At 43.6% G+C, this 16398-nt stretch overlaps 2 protein-coding genes across 4 annotated transcripts in view; both read left to right on the top strand.

Annotated features, from left to right (window-relative positions):
* The window catches only part of rabgap1l (RAB GTPase activating protein 1-like), a 106104-nt gene that overhangs the window by 32852 nt on the left and 56854 nt on the right, over nucleotides 1-16398 (top strand). The gene's annotated exons all lie outside the window — the stretch shown is intronic.
* Nucleotides 1559-3510, top strand: gpr52 (G protein-coupled receptor 52). The gene has a single exon (XM_031739768.2). The coding sequence runs from the start codon at nucleotides 1559-1561 to the stop codon at nucleotides 2675-2677; it is 1119 nt and encodes a 372-aa protein (XP_031595628.1). The 3' UTR covers nucleotides 2678-3510.

Below are 16398 nucleotides of genomic sequence, written 5' to 3'. Positions count from 1 at the left end.
AAAGACCGGGACTCTGACTGGGACTTTTCTTCTCTTTATGCTGCTAGAGTGGATTCCCTTTTGTTGTACCGTCAGTGTTTTGTTCAGGCGACAGACGTACTGAGAGAAGAGTTGGAGGCGCTGCTATAGGACCCCCTCCACAACACTTGAAAGGACTAAGGCAACTTGGAAAATCTGCGGCTGCATTAAGCACTTGAGGACAGGGTCCCGAGCCCTTCTAGGTGCTGCCAGATTTTCAAGAATACCACAATGAAAATGGAAGTGTCGAGTTTTGTTGGATAAATAAGCCGACTGTCGATTCATTCCCAAAGCCCTCTCTGCAAGTGTCTGCGACAGGATTGCTGTGGAGTCAAAGTGATTGGAGCGCTGAGTTATTCAGGTGGCCTCTCATTTCTCCTGGAAAGTCCTCACGTCTGCCTGCATGGGAGTCTGACATCAAACACTTTCATCAGCCGCTCGACTCTTACGTTGGTTTGTCTTTTTCACAACTTGCAGTCCAGAACACTGAGAGGCAAGTTTGCACATTTGGATTTAAACTTCACATTGTTGGCAGACGTCATCTGGACGTTGGGATGCTTTACCTCATGCTGCCTAGGGATGCCTTGTAAACACATTTTCCCTCACCACCGTGTGCGCTGAGAGAGCTGTGACATTATCTCCCGCGGAGATCCCCATGTTGTTCTAGCCCGTGTCTGTGTTTTGATTCAGACAATAGCTGGGCATACACGGGCTCCAGACACTGACCGGAGGACCACCAAAATAAGGGAAGCCTGCGGTTACATAGTAAACACTCTGGCACACAGTGAAACTTTGGATTGTAATAAAGGTTTGATTTAAACAAATGTATTGAATTATACATCGAGAGAGACGCTGATGTTTTAATTAAACATAGCGATCACCCAAAATGTGTTTTGGAGCCACAACGGCACCCAGAAAATCTCAGCTGTTCTGGAGGAGTGGAATAGAAACAACATGCTCCATATTTGTTTGAGCTCTTTAGTGAAGTGAGTGGAGCATTGGACTCTGTGCTTTAACCTTGTGTGATTTCCTCCCTCGCATCATCTTTGCTCTCTGCCCTTGCGAGGACACCTCCTGCCCTCAGCCTCCTGGTGGCAACTCTCATTTAAATCAGACGATGAGGCCACCGACTGCAAGGCAAAGCGGCAAATAAGCTCACCGCTGGGATACGTGCTGGCCGAAGCTTTAGGTTTACTGAGGGAATGCACCTTTCTTCGTACTACTGACCGCTGCCCACCCACTACCTTCACTGACCATGCATTATTGGAAAGGAGAGCCGAACGGGTTGTCCTACGCTGCTGGCAGCTGCATTGATTTTCCTCCAGTCTGCGTTCATTTGATCGAGGCCCAGCAGCGATATGAGAGTAAGGCGAACGAGAGCGTGGGCACGCCAGGGAGGATATTGAGCTCTGTGAACTGAGATTGGCTGCAGACGCCTGGCGAAAAACAGGAGAGAGACGGGCCGATCTCCAATTTCGACCCAGCTGCCTTTATGGGTGACACGCCGCAGTCCTGACCCACCTGGACGGCACCCAGAACAATGAACCAGTCTGAACTGACGACAGACCCTTCGATCACTGCCAACATCAGCCATGGAGACTCCTTTCCTGGCAGGGCCTCGAACCACTCCTGTCCCTTGGGCTGGGGGCTGAATGGAGGCCTGGATGCTTGTATTCTGGAGACCGCTGTCATCGTGCTGCTAACTGTACTAATTATTGCTGGGAACTTGACGGTGATCTTTGTGTTCCACTGTGCCCCTCTGCTGCACCACTACACCACCAGCTACTTCATCCAGACCATGGCCTACGCCGATCTGCTGGTGGGGCTCAGCTGCTTGGTTCCCACCCTGTCGTTACTCCACTACCCAACCAGTGTCCAGGAGCCAGTCACATGCCAAGTTTTCAGCTATGTCATCTCTGTTCTGAAGAGTGTTTCAATGGCCTGCTTGGCCTGTATCAGTGTGGACCGGTACCTGGCTATAACGAAGCCGCTGTCCTACAACCAGCTGGTGACTCCGTGCCGTCTACGAGGCTGCATCACTCTCATCTGGGTCTATTCCAGCCTGATTTTCTCGCCCTCCTTCTTTGGTTGGGGTAAGCCGGGCTATCACGGGGATATTTTCGAGTGGTGCGCACACTCTTGGCCCACCTCCGCCCTCTTCACAGGCTTTGTGGTGTGCTTGCTCTATGCGCCTGCTGCCCTTGTGGTCTGCTTTACCTATTACCACATCTTCCGCATTTGTCAGCAACACAACAGGGAGATCAGCGAACGACGTGCACGTTTTCCCAGCCAGGAGATGGAGGCCGGTGAAGGGAATGGTGGCGGGCATCATGGGGGGCACGGGCCGGATCGGCGCTACGCGATGGTACTCTTTCGCATTACCAGTGTTTTCTATATGCTTTGGCTGCCCTACATAATCTACTTTCTTCTAGAAAGCTCTCACGTGCTGGACAGCCCTGCCCTCTCCTTCATAACAACTTGGCTGGCCATTAGCAACAGCTTTTGCAACTGTGTCATCTACAGCCTGTCTAATAGTGTGTTCCGGCTGGGCATGCGTAGGCTCTCGCAGACCATTTGCTCCTTCAGCCACTGTGCTGCAGATGACCGGGACTTTGGCGAGCCTAAACCAAGAAAGAGGGCAAACTCGTGCTCCATCTGAAGCCATGTCTCCTACAGGATGAGGAAATACGAATCCCAGCATGCTTAGCAGCTAGTTAACTCGTAGTTAAATTGGCAGGGCTCAGTGGATAACTGTATCAACCTTTTTAGCTGATAACTGTGACATTATCTTGGGCACTGGTAATTGCATTAAAAGCCTTTCAAGGAGATGAATGCAGCATCTCAACTGAGATTTCAAGTGAAATGGGCGCTCTGTGGTGGCTTTTACTCTACATTACAGCGAAGGCTTTCTTAGCCTTTACATCTCTGTGCACATCATCAATGAGATCGGATCTACCGGAAAGACAAAACTGTAAATGCCAAAACATTCATAGATATCTCCTCACAAATCAAATGTGACCATGCCGTTTCACGTCTGTTAACCTTTGCTAGTGGTTGTGATTCAGAGCAACCGTCTAATGGATGTCTTCATGCTCTTTGTGTCTGTCATCAGTAGATACAGTGTAATCTACAGTAGTGCTCACAAACCTGTTTAAAGGTTCTAAGTGGATATTAGACGTATCCATATAAATGTTACACATACGACAGTGACAGCAGCCAGTGTGCTGCTGTGACAAATAAGACGCTATATGGCTTTGACTGTTTTCAAGAAGGAAGTGAGCAGATGGAGTTATGTCAGGTGTTCTGCCCCTCCCCCCGCGCGATTGGGTGATCGGTTACAGCTGAAATTTAAGCTAAAGATTTTACGACATGAATAAATGCTGCTAATCTCAGAAAGTAAACTTAATGTAATTCTGTTCTGACAGTTATGCAGCATTATACCAAGGGACTGTGCAGCTTTAGCATTAAAACCTTTAAATGAACTTAAAGTCCTACAACATGAACAAAATTGCTTAACATAGTTATTTATTGCTGGTCATCAAATGTCCATCAGTTCGGGTGCTGCTGTGATTGGGCCTGTACGAGATTGTTAAACAACTTTAATATGACCTGAATATCATCAGCCGCTAGCTGATTCGTGCTCCCCCCACTAAAAAGCACCTTATTTTCAAACTGGAACAAAGGATATGTCAGGCTTAGCATAGATTCATACTATGATGCTTAACTGAAGTCAGTAAATTAGTGCAAGGTCTATCTTTGTGTTTTGTATTCCACGAGCATCAGAAATTCCCCCCATTGATTTAGCGTTCCTGATGTTCCCATTATGAGTGTTCAGTCAGTTTGATGCATGACTTCATGATTTTGAACCAGCCAATAAACATCTTTTCTTTATACAAATGACAGCTGGATTGTGAACCCACAGATGAAGATGCAGTATAAGTGTCACTGTCCAAATCTTTTTTTCTAAATGAGCTGCTTTGAGGATGCAGCTGCTTTACTGTTGAATGTGGCTTTTAACCCACTAACACATTCACATTGGTGCGCGGCCTAAGATGTCACGAGTTTCTTGTGCTTTGGGTGGCACACGTGAAGGATATTATTGTGATGACGGGGCTGGGATTAATGTGACCTGATCTGTCTGCAGGTTGCTGTGCAGCTAAAAAATGACGGGCTGAGTTGTGTAAACGTTTAAGGTTATTGGTTGTTTACCTCGTCTTTGTTTGTTGAACTGGTCATCTGGCAGCGCTCTTTATTTTTGCCTCGTGTTTTATTTCTCCCAGTTCTGAAATAGACATGAAAATCTATATAACTACACACCAGAGGATAAATGATTCATTTGTAGATGAAGTTTCCTTTTCTGGTTTCATAACATTTGTGCAATTGATTACTCTGCCGAGGAGGCTGAAGCATAGATGTTAGTGTGAGAAAGAGTTTCAAATGATTGTCTTTGGGGATTGATTTTTTTTTTGGGGGGGGGGGGGTATAAACTTAAATATGCTAAAGGGTCGTGGTTCCTGTGATGTGCTCTACCCTCTCATCTTCCTTCCCGTTTCCAAATCTTGTGCATTTGCTGTTCAAGCTGAGATGCTGTGTGTTAGAGCAGCCTGCAGCCTGACTCACACTTTACTACAGCTCAGTAGTGTAGTTATTCCACTTTGTATAAAATGCATTTTTTTCGTGGTCGTTTGACCAGTGTCAAATGAGAAAATTCATTTCACATTAATACAGCAACAGTCTTTGGCCAAATTACCATTTGGCTCCTGTTGTAGTGTCAGCAGTGTCAGCCCTGTAGTGCATAACGGCCACGCAGGAAACCAGGAGACACAGCAAACCCAGCTCCTGGATACTGTAACTGTCCATGCTGCGGGACACTTCTTTGTGTAGACCAGGGGTGTCCAGCTCCAGGCCTCGAGGGCCGGTGTCCCTGCAGGCTTTAGATGTGTCCTTGATCCAACACAGCTGATTTAAATGGCTAAATGACCTCCTCAACATGTCCTGAAGTTCTCCAGAGGCCTGGTGATGAACTAATCATGTGATTCAGGTGTGCTGACCCAGGGTGAGATCTAAACCCTGCTGGACACCGGCCAGTAAAACTGAGTCGTATTCTCGTTGACATGTTTGACATGGAGTATGTGAGCATTCCAGTTTAGTCTTTCTGGCCACCCTATAAATTTAAGCTAAAGTCATTGTAATGAGATCTTAGTCTTTTTTGATTAATCTGCAGGCTGTAGTGTCTTCACTGGCCTGTGGTCAGTCTGAATTTGTTCCGGGAGCAACTAATAATGGTTTATTCATATAGTTTGCTGTAACTGCTGGCAGTGTTATTTTTTTGGTTATTCAAATAAGTGAAATTGGAGGCAGACGCTTCAAAAAAGGAAAAAAATGAGGCAAAAGTGAAAAGCTGTGGAAATGTGTGCAGGTCCTCAGAGGAACCGTCAGCATTCTTCAAAATGCTCCACGTGGTCGATGGTGTTGGATTACAAATAGTTGCAACTTTAATGCAACGTTAATGCATTATAGATTGTTTTATGTGCCTAAAGGTGTAATTTGTAGGAAAAGTGTATTTTATCTTGAGAATAATCGCCATCACATGGTCATGCTGCACTTTTTAAAAACATTTCACGTACCGTGTGAAACTTTACACATCCGAGGATACATCGTCACTGCGTTTAGCTTTTTGTTACTTTAAGTTCAAGAGGGTCGTCGCTTCAACTGAAAATGAGTTGTTTCATAAATTTATCAGCGTTGATGTGATTTCTGACTTACATGTTCTGCTATTTGATAGCTACATTTATAGAAATGTCCAAGTGAACTCGCTCCAACAGCCATACGATCTGGCATATATGAGGTATAACAGTAGGGACTGTGTCAAATACTAGACTTACAATATTCTCTCTATATATATATTTTATTTTGATAGCTTGTGTTTTTGTATTCACTTCGGGAGCGTATTAGTCGGGTAGTAGATGAAATTATTATGACCTGTAAAATCTGTGGTGACAAACAATAACACGTAAGGCAACAGAAAGCAAAACTCTGTAATGACATAAAATAGAGCAGTCAAAATGTTTAAGAACATTTAAAGTGGAGATTACAGTTACTGGTATGAAGATGCACACGTGTTCATGCCTTTGTAGGCTTTCATGTAGCAGGTCATGTGAAACGTGGTCCTGGCACAGGGTTTCAATCAAAGTGCCGCTTAATGAGTGTTTAATAATCAATGATTTGTGTGTCTGTGTTACACTGACCAAACTGAAGTGGTATTAAAAAAATCAGAACTGTTATGTCACCTTCCTTTTAAGTGCTTTGATAGAAGCTTTTAGTAAAAAGTGTTTAAAGGAAATATTATATATTTATTTAATTTATGTTTGAATCTTTATACAATCTACTGCATATGAGTATGCTGTATGTAGTGCGTGTATCTGTTTTTGCTGTACAGCCAAAAAAAAGTCCTGGCAGGTGTTGTGGACCCGTTTTCGTTAACTCACCTAGGCTGATGTTTGAGTAGGAGGCGAGTGTGTTAAATTGCACAGTATCTATTTTTTTAATTTGAAATTTTGTCAAAAGGTTTTTGCTGTTGCTGCCAACCTAATAAAGGTGAAAATAGTAGACATTGCTTTTGTACAGTGTGTGTGTGTTTCTGTGAATCAGTAGCTTCATTCATACACTGCTGAGTCTCCAGAGTAGTCTTCATATTTTCTCTGCTCAAAATGTTGCAGAAAGTGGAAGCATGGGTTTTTACTTTGTGGCCGAATCATTTGATTAGCTCACACCTGCCTCAGCAAACATGGGCCACGGCACGACGGTTTGATGTACAAGTCATTTTTGAAATGTTCTCAGTGTGTAATAGAAAGGAAGCCGTGCGCATTTATAAATAACATAAATCCGGGAACAGAGGAGGGAAAATAAATCTAGATCTCGTCTTCTGACTCCTTGCAGAGAAAGAATGGAATGAAAATTGCAACCTAGTGCAACCGCAGCCTACACGAGTGACTCTCATCATTTCAGTAATGATGGTATATCAGTTTAAGCTCTGAGGTTAGATCCCTCTTAGTTATACATACGTGCTGATTCTTTTGATGCAGGCAGTCAGTACTGATACACCTGTGTGTACATATGGATACAGTATATCCAGCCTAAAGTTGTATCTTTAGGCTACACAGCAAACGCAGTAAATGACAAACAGATGAGGTAAAGATTCATCTGTCAGATTTGGACCTCTTTATTCTCCTGACTGGGCGGTGATCTCTGCCACAGACTAGTCGGTCTTGTACTGGGTAAAACTCCTTCATGTGCTCTGTTGATGTGAACAGATTTCATATGATAAAGTTGTCCATCTTAAATCGGCCTTTCAGATTTATGATGCTTTTAGACTGCGAGTGAGTTTCTCAACAGCCATAAACCCACGGTCATCACCTAGTGGACAGAGAAGCAGGAGGAGACGGAGAGCTTTCTGGAAAATAGTCTTGCCAAAGCAGCCGACTGAGGGAGGATGACTGATGTGGTTGGGTCCAATGAGAAGTGGGTAAAGTGCTCAATTACATTTGTATTACAAGTAATGAACCAAAGCTAGTTACTGCATAGAGACAAACTGCAAACTGTCGCATCCAAACTGACAGTCAAACTGCGAACAGCTTCCCAGTCCAGGCCCCACTTAATGTTCACGGCCAATGCTATATCAGGAATTCCCTTTTATTTCCACAAATGGTAGCACTTGCCTCACGTCCTCGTTCCCTTTCCATCCTGCCACTCTGCTTCTTCCGTCCCGATTGAGAAAGGACCACCTGACCCTCTTTTGAGGTGGGGAAGTCATAATTGGAGGGGAAACCAGTTCCTGTCTCTGTGCGCTAATAGCGGAGCCTCGCGGCAGTCACCAAAAGCCTTTGATGGCACCAGGAGGGACACACTTAGACACCCACACACCAACACTCGCTCATACATCTTGTATTGCCTCCATTTCTCTTTGAAAACATGAGATCCAGATTGTGGGAGCTGATAGATGACAGCTAGTCATAGCCAGCTATAGCAGTCCTCAAACTTTAATTTATCCAGTGGGAGGTTAAACCCACATCATTACTGGATTTGTTATCATTTGGGGGGGGGGGGCGGCAATCAAGATTCAATCCATCAATAGTTAATCTCAAATATTTGACTAAATTATTTTTGAAAAAAGTTATCTTCAGGGTGTTTTTGTTTGTTTTGTGTTTTTTTTGGGGGGGTGGGTTAGTGAAGCTAATAACCGAGGACATCCATACAATGCTTCATGGCAGTCAGTCTACCTGAATCATTTCAGCTGCAGTGACTGCTTGATTGTGCCACTCCTCTGGTGCTCTCGGCATAGCTTCCTAAAATAGTTATGTTGATACAGATTTTCTAAAGGGAAAGTTTGAATAATAGAATAATAAGGTAAAAATATGCCGTCCCATACTCTTCCAAACCACAGTAAAGACTACGGTGAACTTCTGTGATGTGCAGAGAGGTGCGGGCCTGGTGACTGCCACACATGAGAATATGTCCTTTACAGTTATACAGTTAATCTGTGTTAGAGTTAAACTACAACCAAAGGAAAAAAAGGACATAAAAGAACTAAGTACACCCCGTGATTCAGTTGCTTGTAGAAGTACCTTTAGCAGCAATAATGTGAAGTCGGGTTGGGCGACATGTAAAAATCACCGATAATCATCAGTTCAGTAATATATTTGTGCATGCGCAGACTTTTTGATGGGCGGAGCAATGTAATCATGCACGGACTGATTTGCGCGTTTACAACACGGAAGAAGCCCAAACATGAACGACCTAATTTCCCCCCAAAATTAGGGCTGTCAGCGTTAATGTGGTGTTAACGTGGTCATCATGATTAACGCGATTAAAATTTTTAAATTCCGTCTGGAGCGCAGAACAAACTTTGGACAAACTGCCGAAATGCGTTGACAGAGACATTTCAGGGATTTTGACTCGGTCTGTGATCCAGATGGGTTAATTGTTCATCACGTTAGTCGTGATGACAGCGCGTTAACGCTGACAGCACTAAAAAAAATAAAAATAAATAAAGTCGCCAATTTGGGATTTCTTTGGCTTTAAACCAGATGAAAGAGGCAAACCTGAGGATATAACCAAAGCGGTGTGCCACTTGTGCAGACGTGTAGTGCGAGCAAAGGACTCGAACACGACTAACTTGCATGAGCATGCACGTGTCCACCATCCGGCTGAGTCTGCTAGGCTATCAGCAGCTTCTGCAGCAACAAGCATCTGGGCGCGCTCTGAGGAGGGGGCACTTGCTCGCCGATGAAAGAGGGTGCTGTTAAAACAGCGCTATTATTTTCTGTTGACTGCTTCTATTAGCTCCATCATTATTAGCAAACTTACTCATGGGCAAATAAATAAATCGGCCTTGTAAAAACGATTGCCGGTGGGCTCCGCCTATCGTCGATAGTCGATATATTCATCCAGTCGCCCAACCCTAACGTGAAGTACTTTTTTTTTTTTTTCTCTGCATGGAAAAAGTATTAGTGTCTCAAATTGCTGTGGGAATATTTTGGCCCACTTTTCTTTCCAGTGAACGTTTGCAGACATTCATTTCTGCACAGCTCTCCGAGGGCCTCGCACAGCACTCAGTTGAGCTGCGGACTGGACTTTTAAACACCTTCAAACATCTTCAAATTATCAGATCTCCACCAACACGTTGGACACCTGGCGCGAGGTGTTTATGCTGTTTGATTTTCACCAAAAGCAGTGCTGTGCATTATAAGATAAGATAAGATAACCTTATTTAGTCCCACACGTGGGCAAACATAAAGTTTTGTGGTTTGTTGAGAACTTAGCAAACCTAAGCCATGTTGCCGTGTTCTTCTAGTGTGGACGCTCTTTGCTGGCAACCCTTCCAAACAAGTCAGTCGTTCAGGCTTTTTTCTAATTATACTGTCGCAAACTTTAATTTTTAACATGCTCACTGAGGCCTACAGAGTGTGAGGCGTAGCACTCAAGCTTTTTGCACCTGGCTGCCTCTTGTCCTCTTAATTCCTATGGAAGCAGTGAGGGTGGCCTTAGTTTCTTCAGTCATATCGAGGACAACGCTGATATATTCGAAAGCATCTGCAGCAGTGATGACATACGAGTGCCTCTCCGGTGAACACGTTTTTGAGTTTGTGACATTTAATCAGAGTGTTTATGTAATTGTCATGGTGACAAAATGGTCAGTGGTTCAATTCTCACAGAGGACCTGATTCTTGTCCAAGTGCTCCAGAGCAATAAACAGAACACTTAGCTACCCACTCGTTGCAGAGTGCGCTGGATGGGAACATTGGAAATGTCTAAAATGTGGACTCACCAGCTCTCTTCATCCGATGCTTTTAAGTTCACAATTTGATTTCACCTTTGGACCCGCCATAGGTACTTTTTTCCATCAGTTGATTCTTTGCTGAGAGCTTTCTCTTCCATCTCTTTTGAGTGCTTTGAGTTTTCCTGCATTGGTTTCACTGGATGAAAGTAACGATCAGTATTTCTGCAGGGTTTTTTTTTTTTTTCTCCCTCTGTGCCTTTTTGTATCTTAAAATCTCACCTTAGTCTTGAGCACCTTTTTATATTTGTGTGTGGCCAGCAGCAGCTGTGCCTGTAATGGATCTTTGACGTATATACTCATGCAACGATAATACTGATTAGTAATAATTTTAAAGCTTGATAAGTTTATATGGGTTAATAAATTCAAAATAAATTTTTACATTTTTTCAGAGAAGAAAATGCATTAATTTGTAACCAATAAAAAGCGACTGTTAAATTAAATGGAGGGTTTCTGTAAAACGTGGATTCTAGAGGAAAAAGGATTAAAGATTTGAACAAAAACTAGGGACACTTTATTAACCACTATTGAATAAAAATTATAATTGTTCTGATAAAAACACATTAGAGTTAATGTTTATTAATTTAGTTAAATTGTTACTATTGCAAAAATGAATGAACACAAATGAGAGCTAATTAAAAGTTTCGTTTTCAGATTACTGTTTGTCAACAATAGTTTAGGTTGAACTTGAACGATATTTAAAACGTTGGTACTGTTGTCGCCGACATCATCGTCAGACAGCTGCCGCTCTCACCGCAGATACGCTCTTCCTGTTTGAAGTGGATTTTATTGTGACAGGACGGAGCTCGTTAAGTATCGGCATTGGAAATGCTTTAATCCATTTGTCTTATTACCATCCATCCATCTTCATCCGCTTTATCCGAGGCCAGGTCGCGGGGGCAGCAGCCTAAGCAGAGAAGCCCAGACCTCCCTCTCCCCAGCCACCTCCTCCAGCTTATCCGGGGGAACACCAAAGGCGTTCCCAGGCCAGCCGAGAGATTTAATCTCTCCAGCGTGTCCTGGGTCTGCCCCAGGGCCTCCCGGTGGGACATGCCCGAACACCTCACCCAGGAGGCGCCCAGGGGCATCCTTGTCAGATGCCCGAACCACCTCAACTGGCTCCTTTCGATGTGGAGGAGCAGCGGCTCTACTCTGAGCCCCTCCCGGATGGCCGAACTTCTCACCCTATCTCTAAGGGAGAGGCCAGCCACCCTTCGGAGGAAGCTCATTTCTGCCGCTTGTATCCGCGATCTCGTTCTTTTTCGGTCACTACCCACAGCTCGTGGCCATAGGTGAGGGTAGGGACGTAGATCGACGGTAAATTGAGAGCTTCGCTTTTACACTCAGCTCCCTCTTCACCACGACGGACCGGTGCAGCGTCCGCATCACTGCAGCCGCAGCACCAATCCGTCTGTCGATCTCCGGCTCCCTTCTCCCATCACTCGCGAACAAGACCCCGAGATACTTGAACTCCTCCACTTGGGGCAGGAACTCATCCCCGACCCGGAGTGGGCACTCCACCCTTTTCCGGCTGAGAACCATGGCCTCAGATTTGGAGGTGCTGATCCTCATTCCCGCTGCTTCTTGTCTTATTACTGCAACGCTAAACTAATATCTGAAGAGTTTTTAAGATTTCTTTTAATACATTCTAATTTAATTTGGCATAATTTCCACTAATATTCCTCTTTTAGCTGTTCAGGCACACGAGGACAAACACCTTGACAGACAGCGGAGGACAAACCTGTGTTTTATTGTTGCCCTCCCTGCAGACCTCAGACACTGAAGCTCTGCCAGAAAACGACTGCCAGCTTCTTTAATTCTCTCTCAAGGCATTTTAGCTGAATGAAATACCATAAGCCAGTCAAACTACCCCCTTGGGCCCTCGGCATATTCCTACTCAGACCTGCAGACTTTCCCTTTGTGTCTTTGAGAGCCTTATATGGACAACAGGACTGGTTGTGTTGGGCAGTTTGGTAGCGAGAGGCAGCTCATCTCAAACCATCATTAATATGACACGTAGCTTTGCTCCTCTTGTTTTTCACAATACTTTTGTAACCAAATTGTAACTGTGTACCTTTTTTATGTTACACAATTAATAATAATGAGTAAATATTAAGCTAAGTTGTGACAGATTGCCTGCACAGACGTTTTGCCAGCTCTGATTTTCGCTTGTCTCTGATGGTTGAGGAACCACAAAAAGCTCAGATATAATCAAACTGGTTTGCCAGTATTTGCGTTTGAAGTATGAGCCTCGAGCACTGGGAATGGCACAGGACATGTTAACCTTCATCACCCCGGTACTCCCTGGATAAACTGTGGATCAGATTGTCATGTCTCTGTCTTGGTGTTATACAGCCTCTAACATAACACATGGAAAGGTGCGAACTATAAATGCAGGGGAAAAAATCACACTACTCAATGTGAAACAAGTGTCTATCTTCTTTCATGGACCCACTAAGTGTTTGACCCACTGTGCCACCTCTATCATCCCCTGGGGGTCTTATGTCCCCACATAAGAGTTTCAGCTATCCTACAGTGAAAATGACAACACATAGAAAATGTCAGATACCTGGGGGATGCACCGACCTCTCAGTGATGCAGTGTGAGAGGTAGAGAGAGGTGCGTCTCATCAGAGGGGCATCACCTACCAAATCCAACTGTTGTTTCTATACTAGAAACATTCCAGGCAAAGTGCCACATGACACAAGGTGCTGATGCAGTTCATCAGCTTGTGGAGGAAGTACAGCCAGCCATCTATCGCACATGGTGATATGTTTACCCAGAATGCAGTTTGGTGGTTTTCACCCCTGCAAATAAAACGTCTAACATCTACATCGATGTTTTTGTCCCCTCACAGTACTCTGTGCCATTACTTGTTACAGTGTTGCTCCCATGACACGTTTCTAATAAAGCTGAAACATGTTTATCTGCCCTGAAAACTCCATTTCTGTTTTTCAGGCTTATCTTGTAGATTCATGGGGCTTCAAAAAGGATGAAGAAGCAGTATTTAGACATACAGGCCTTTAAAGTGTACAAGGGTAACTCGAGGATTTTTCATTGTATGAATTGTATTGTTTGTTGTTTTTCTTTCATGAAACCGACAAATTTCCCTAATGTTTACGTCTAGTTATTTATGGGTACAAAAGAAATTACAAGGTTTGTTTGTTGCAGAGTGCCCCCTGCTGGACCCTCGTATGATGGTTGAAGGGTGTTTCTGCCGTCTGTTATGTTTTTCTTATTTTCCATTATAATTTTTATTTATTGGATGATGAATGAAAATGATTTAACTGGCAAATGGCTAATATCTCTGCAAGTTTAATTTGCATGGCGTGATAAATCTAAAGTGTTTATCCAGGATAACTCAGGTGCTTGTGATCACAGATAGTCTTTGAATGACCTTACTGATTAAATGTTGTATTTCATAGTTTCGTATTACTACTGCAGTGTCTAAAATTCCATAAAAAGAATAAAAAAAACTGCCATTAGAATTTATTATTACACATTTTATTATATATATTTACCCCAACAAATAGAGAAATAAAAGTCCTCTCATAGTTCGGGAGCAGGAACCAGATTTTTTAAAAATCTAATTGTTCAACCAAAAAGCTGTTACATGGGTCAAGTTCCAGTTGCTGTTATATTAAGCCAGCTAATGAGAGCACAGACATTGTTAAATATTTAACAAGCAAAAGCTATTTTATTCATTTATTTTTTTAAATAAACAACTTTTTTTTTGAAGTATTTCTTTATTCATAAAGAAAAAACATTAAAAAGACGTTGATGAAAAGTCCTAATTAAGCTAAAATGAAACGGAGCTGCAGTTACAGCTGTGCCAGTTTAACTGTGAGGAAGATGAAATTTAGCGTGTGCGTGCGCGCGCCATGCTCGGCTTATTGAAATGCAGAACCAGCCGCACCATTAAAATGCCACGGCAGCGATACAGACACAGATGAATCTGCAATCTGCCAGGCAGGCCAGCTGTTGCCCCTCCACCACCACCCACTGTCCACCCTCCAGGGAAGCCTCGAGAAACTTCCTCACCAGCAAGCAAGCACAAAGGCCTCGAGGGGAGCTGGGTTTTAATTACTGGGCTGTGTCCTCTGAATATCATATCTCACTGCATCACACGGAGGGAAAAAGAGGCAAAAAAGTAATGAGGAGTGTTTGTGAAGCCAGGTACGTCCGCAGAGAGGCAGAGTCATTATTGCTTCCCGATGTCTGACTGTGTTGTGACGAAGGACCAGTAATATGGTCCGTCTTTGCCTCGCTAACATGTACAATTAGCATCTGTCTTTGGAAGATTTCGGATACAAAATCTCGGATTAATCAGGCATTTTGGGAGTTTCTTAAAAAATTCATTTCATTCCCTTTGTTGGGTAACATTTTGAGTTTTCCTCAAACCATAAGGAAGCTCAGTGGAAACAAATGGAAACCATCCTACATTCACATCTAAAGAAAAAATGTTTGCTGAGCATCATGCTTTTTTCTGACCAGGCTTCCTGCAACCAAGAAATGGTCCTATCTTCCTTAATTAAAACAGTATTTCTCATTTCATTACTACTAAAGAAGCTTTGCATGATTCAGAGTTAATCCTGCTTATTTCATACTGAGTGTGTTTGATAGCTTTAGCTTCACCCTCTCTTTGCCTTCTCTTTGTAAACAGCAGGTGGGTGGGGCTGCTGTGAGGTGACATCACAGAGACCCGAGAGCAGAAAAAAGCACAGAGCCCAGGCTGAAGCCCAACCTTGTGGTTCATATGGATTCTCTTAGAAGTACAGTTTACTGCACGTGTGTTTACAGCAACAGCAACATCTTCTGCCCTGTTTTCAGTGCCGCGCCTTCATTGAAGAAGCTCCATCCAAAAGATGGAGGCAGCTAATATTCTGCCTGTCAGTCATTCAGATTGTCTCCCTGTTTGAGTCATTTCCTCTTCCCTTTATATCTGTACTTTAGATTCTCCACATTCTCCTTCTGTCTGGGTTTATGCTGTTAGTTTTCTCACCGTGTCTTATTCAGCTGCATAGTTTTCATTTAAAGATGTAAGTTAATAACAAATGAAATGGTGCCTCACAGTAAAACAGACATTTCTTTCAACCAGTCTTGAGGCTCTGACTTCATATGGACCGTAGTCTGATTGGTTCCAGGGTGCAGCTCTGCAACAGCCGTGCTCTTTAACACACCATCTTGCTGCTTCGTGCAGCAGCTGTTCCCTAATATGGTGCCGAATGCGCCGCTCTCGACTCTGACAGGGCAGCTCTTTCCTTTGTTGTCTCCTCGTCCCTGTTGGAGACGTTGCTGTCAAAGTCCATCAGATTTCTTTCAACCGATCCTCCACCGTGGCTGGTAGAGTGTTAGGATGAGGCCTTCTAACTGAGAACAGGATCGATTACTCGACAGCGTGCAGAGATGCTAACACAGACTGTGTTTCTGTCTTTAGAGTCACGGGTGTGTTTGGCTTTAAGAGCCACAGTGAAACCAGCAGGAAGAGCATTTGATTCTATATTGAGGAGTAAATGTATTACTGTTTAACTTTCACCATGATTGTACTTTGCAAGATTTCTGAGAGACATTGATAAAAAAGCATTTCATGTTCTGAATGTGCCGGGTTAATGTTGTCTCTAAACCACAGGTGAGACCTGGTCGCCTCGTTTTTCAGCTCTTACACCTCTCAGTGACTCAGCTGTTGTCCAACGTAACTGTTTTAGTTTGGCGTTTATGCCTGCGGACAGAAATAATAGAGTTTATATAGTATTCAGTGCTGGAGTGCCAGGTTAGTGGTACAATCCTCTGCTTTTACCTACAGTTGCCGTGTCTGGCTCACTAGCACACTGGGAACTTTATTTTCTTATAAAAATGTTCTCTGATCTTCATCAGTTTGAGTGACAACAAGACCAACACAAGCGCACTAAACTAACCGTTCTAGTTTATTTTGCCTTTGAACACACCAAGTAATCTATCCCAGTCCAGGATGAGGAGAGAAAAGAAAGAAAACCTCCGAGTTCTCCTGAACCTTCTCAGTTTGGTTTCCCCCAGGCTCTGGATAC

The sequence above is a fragment of the Oreochromis aureus genome, linkage group 17, assembly GCF_013358895.1.
Source record: "Oreochromis aureus strain Israel breed Guangdong linkage group 17, ZZ_aureus, whole genome shotgun sequence".
NCBI lineage: Eukaryota > Metazoa > Chordata > Actinopteri > Cichliformes > Cichlidae > Oreochromis > Oreochromis aureus.
This window is presented reverse-complemented; position numbering and strand designations above follow the sequence as displayed.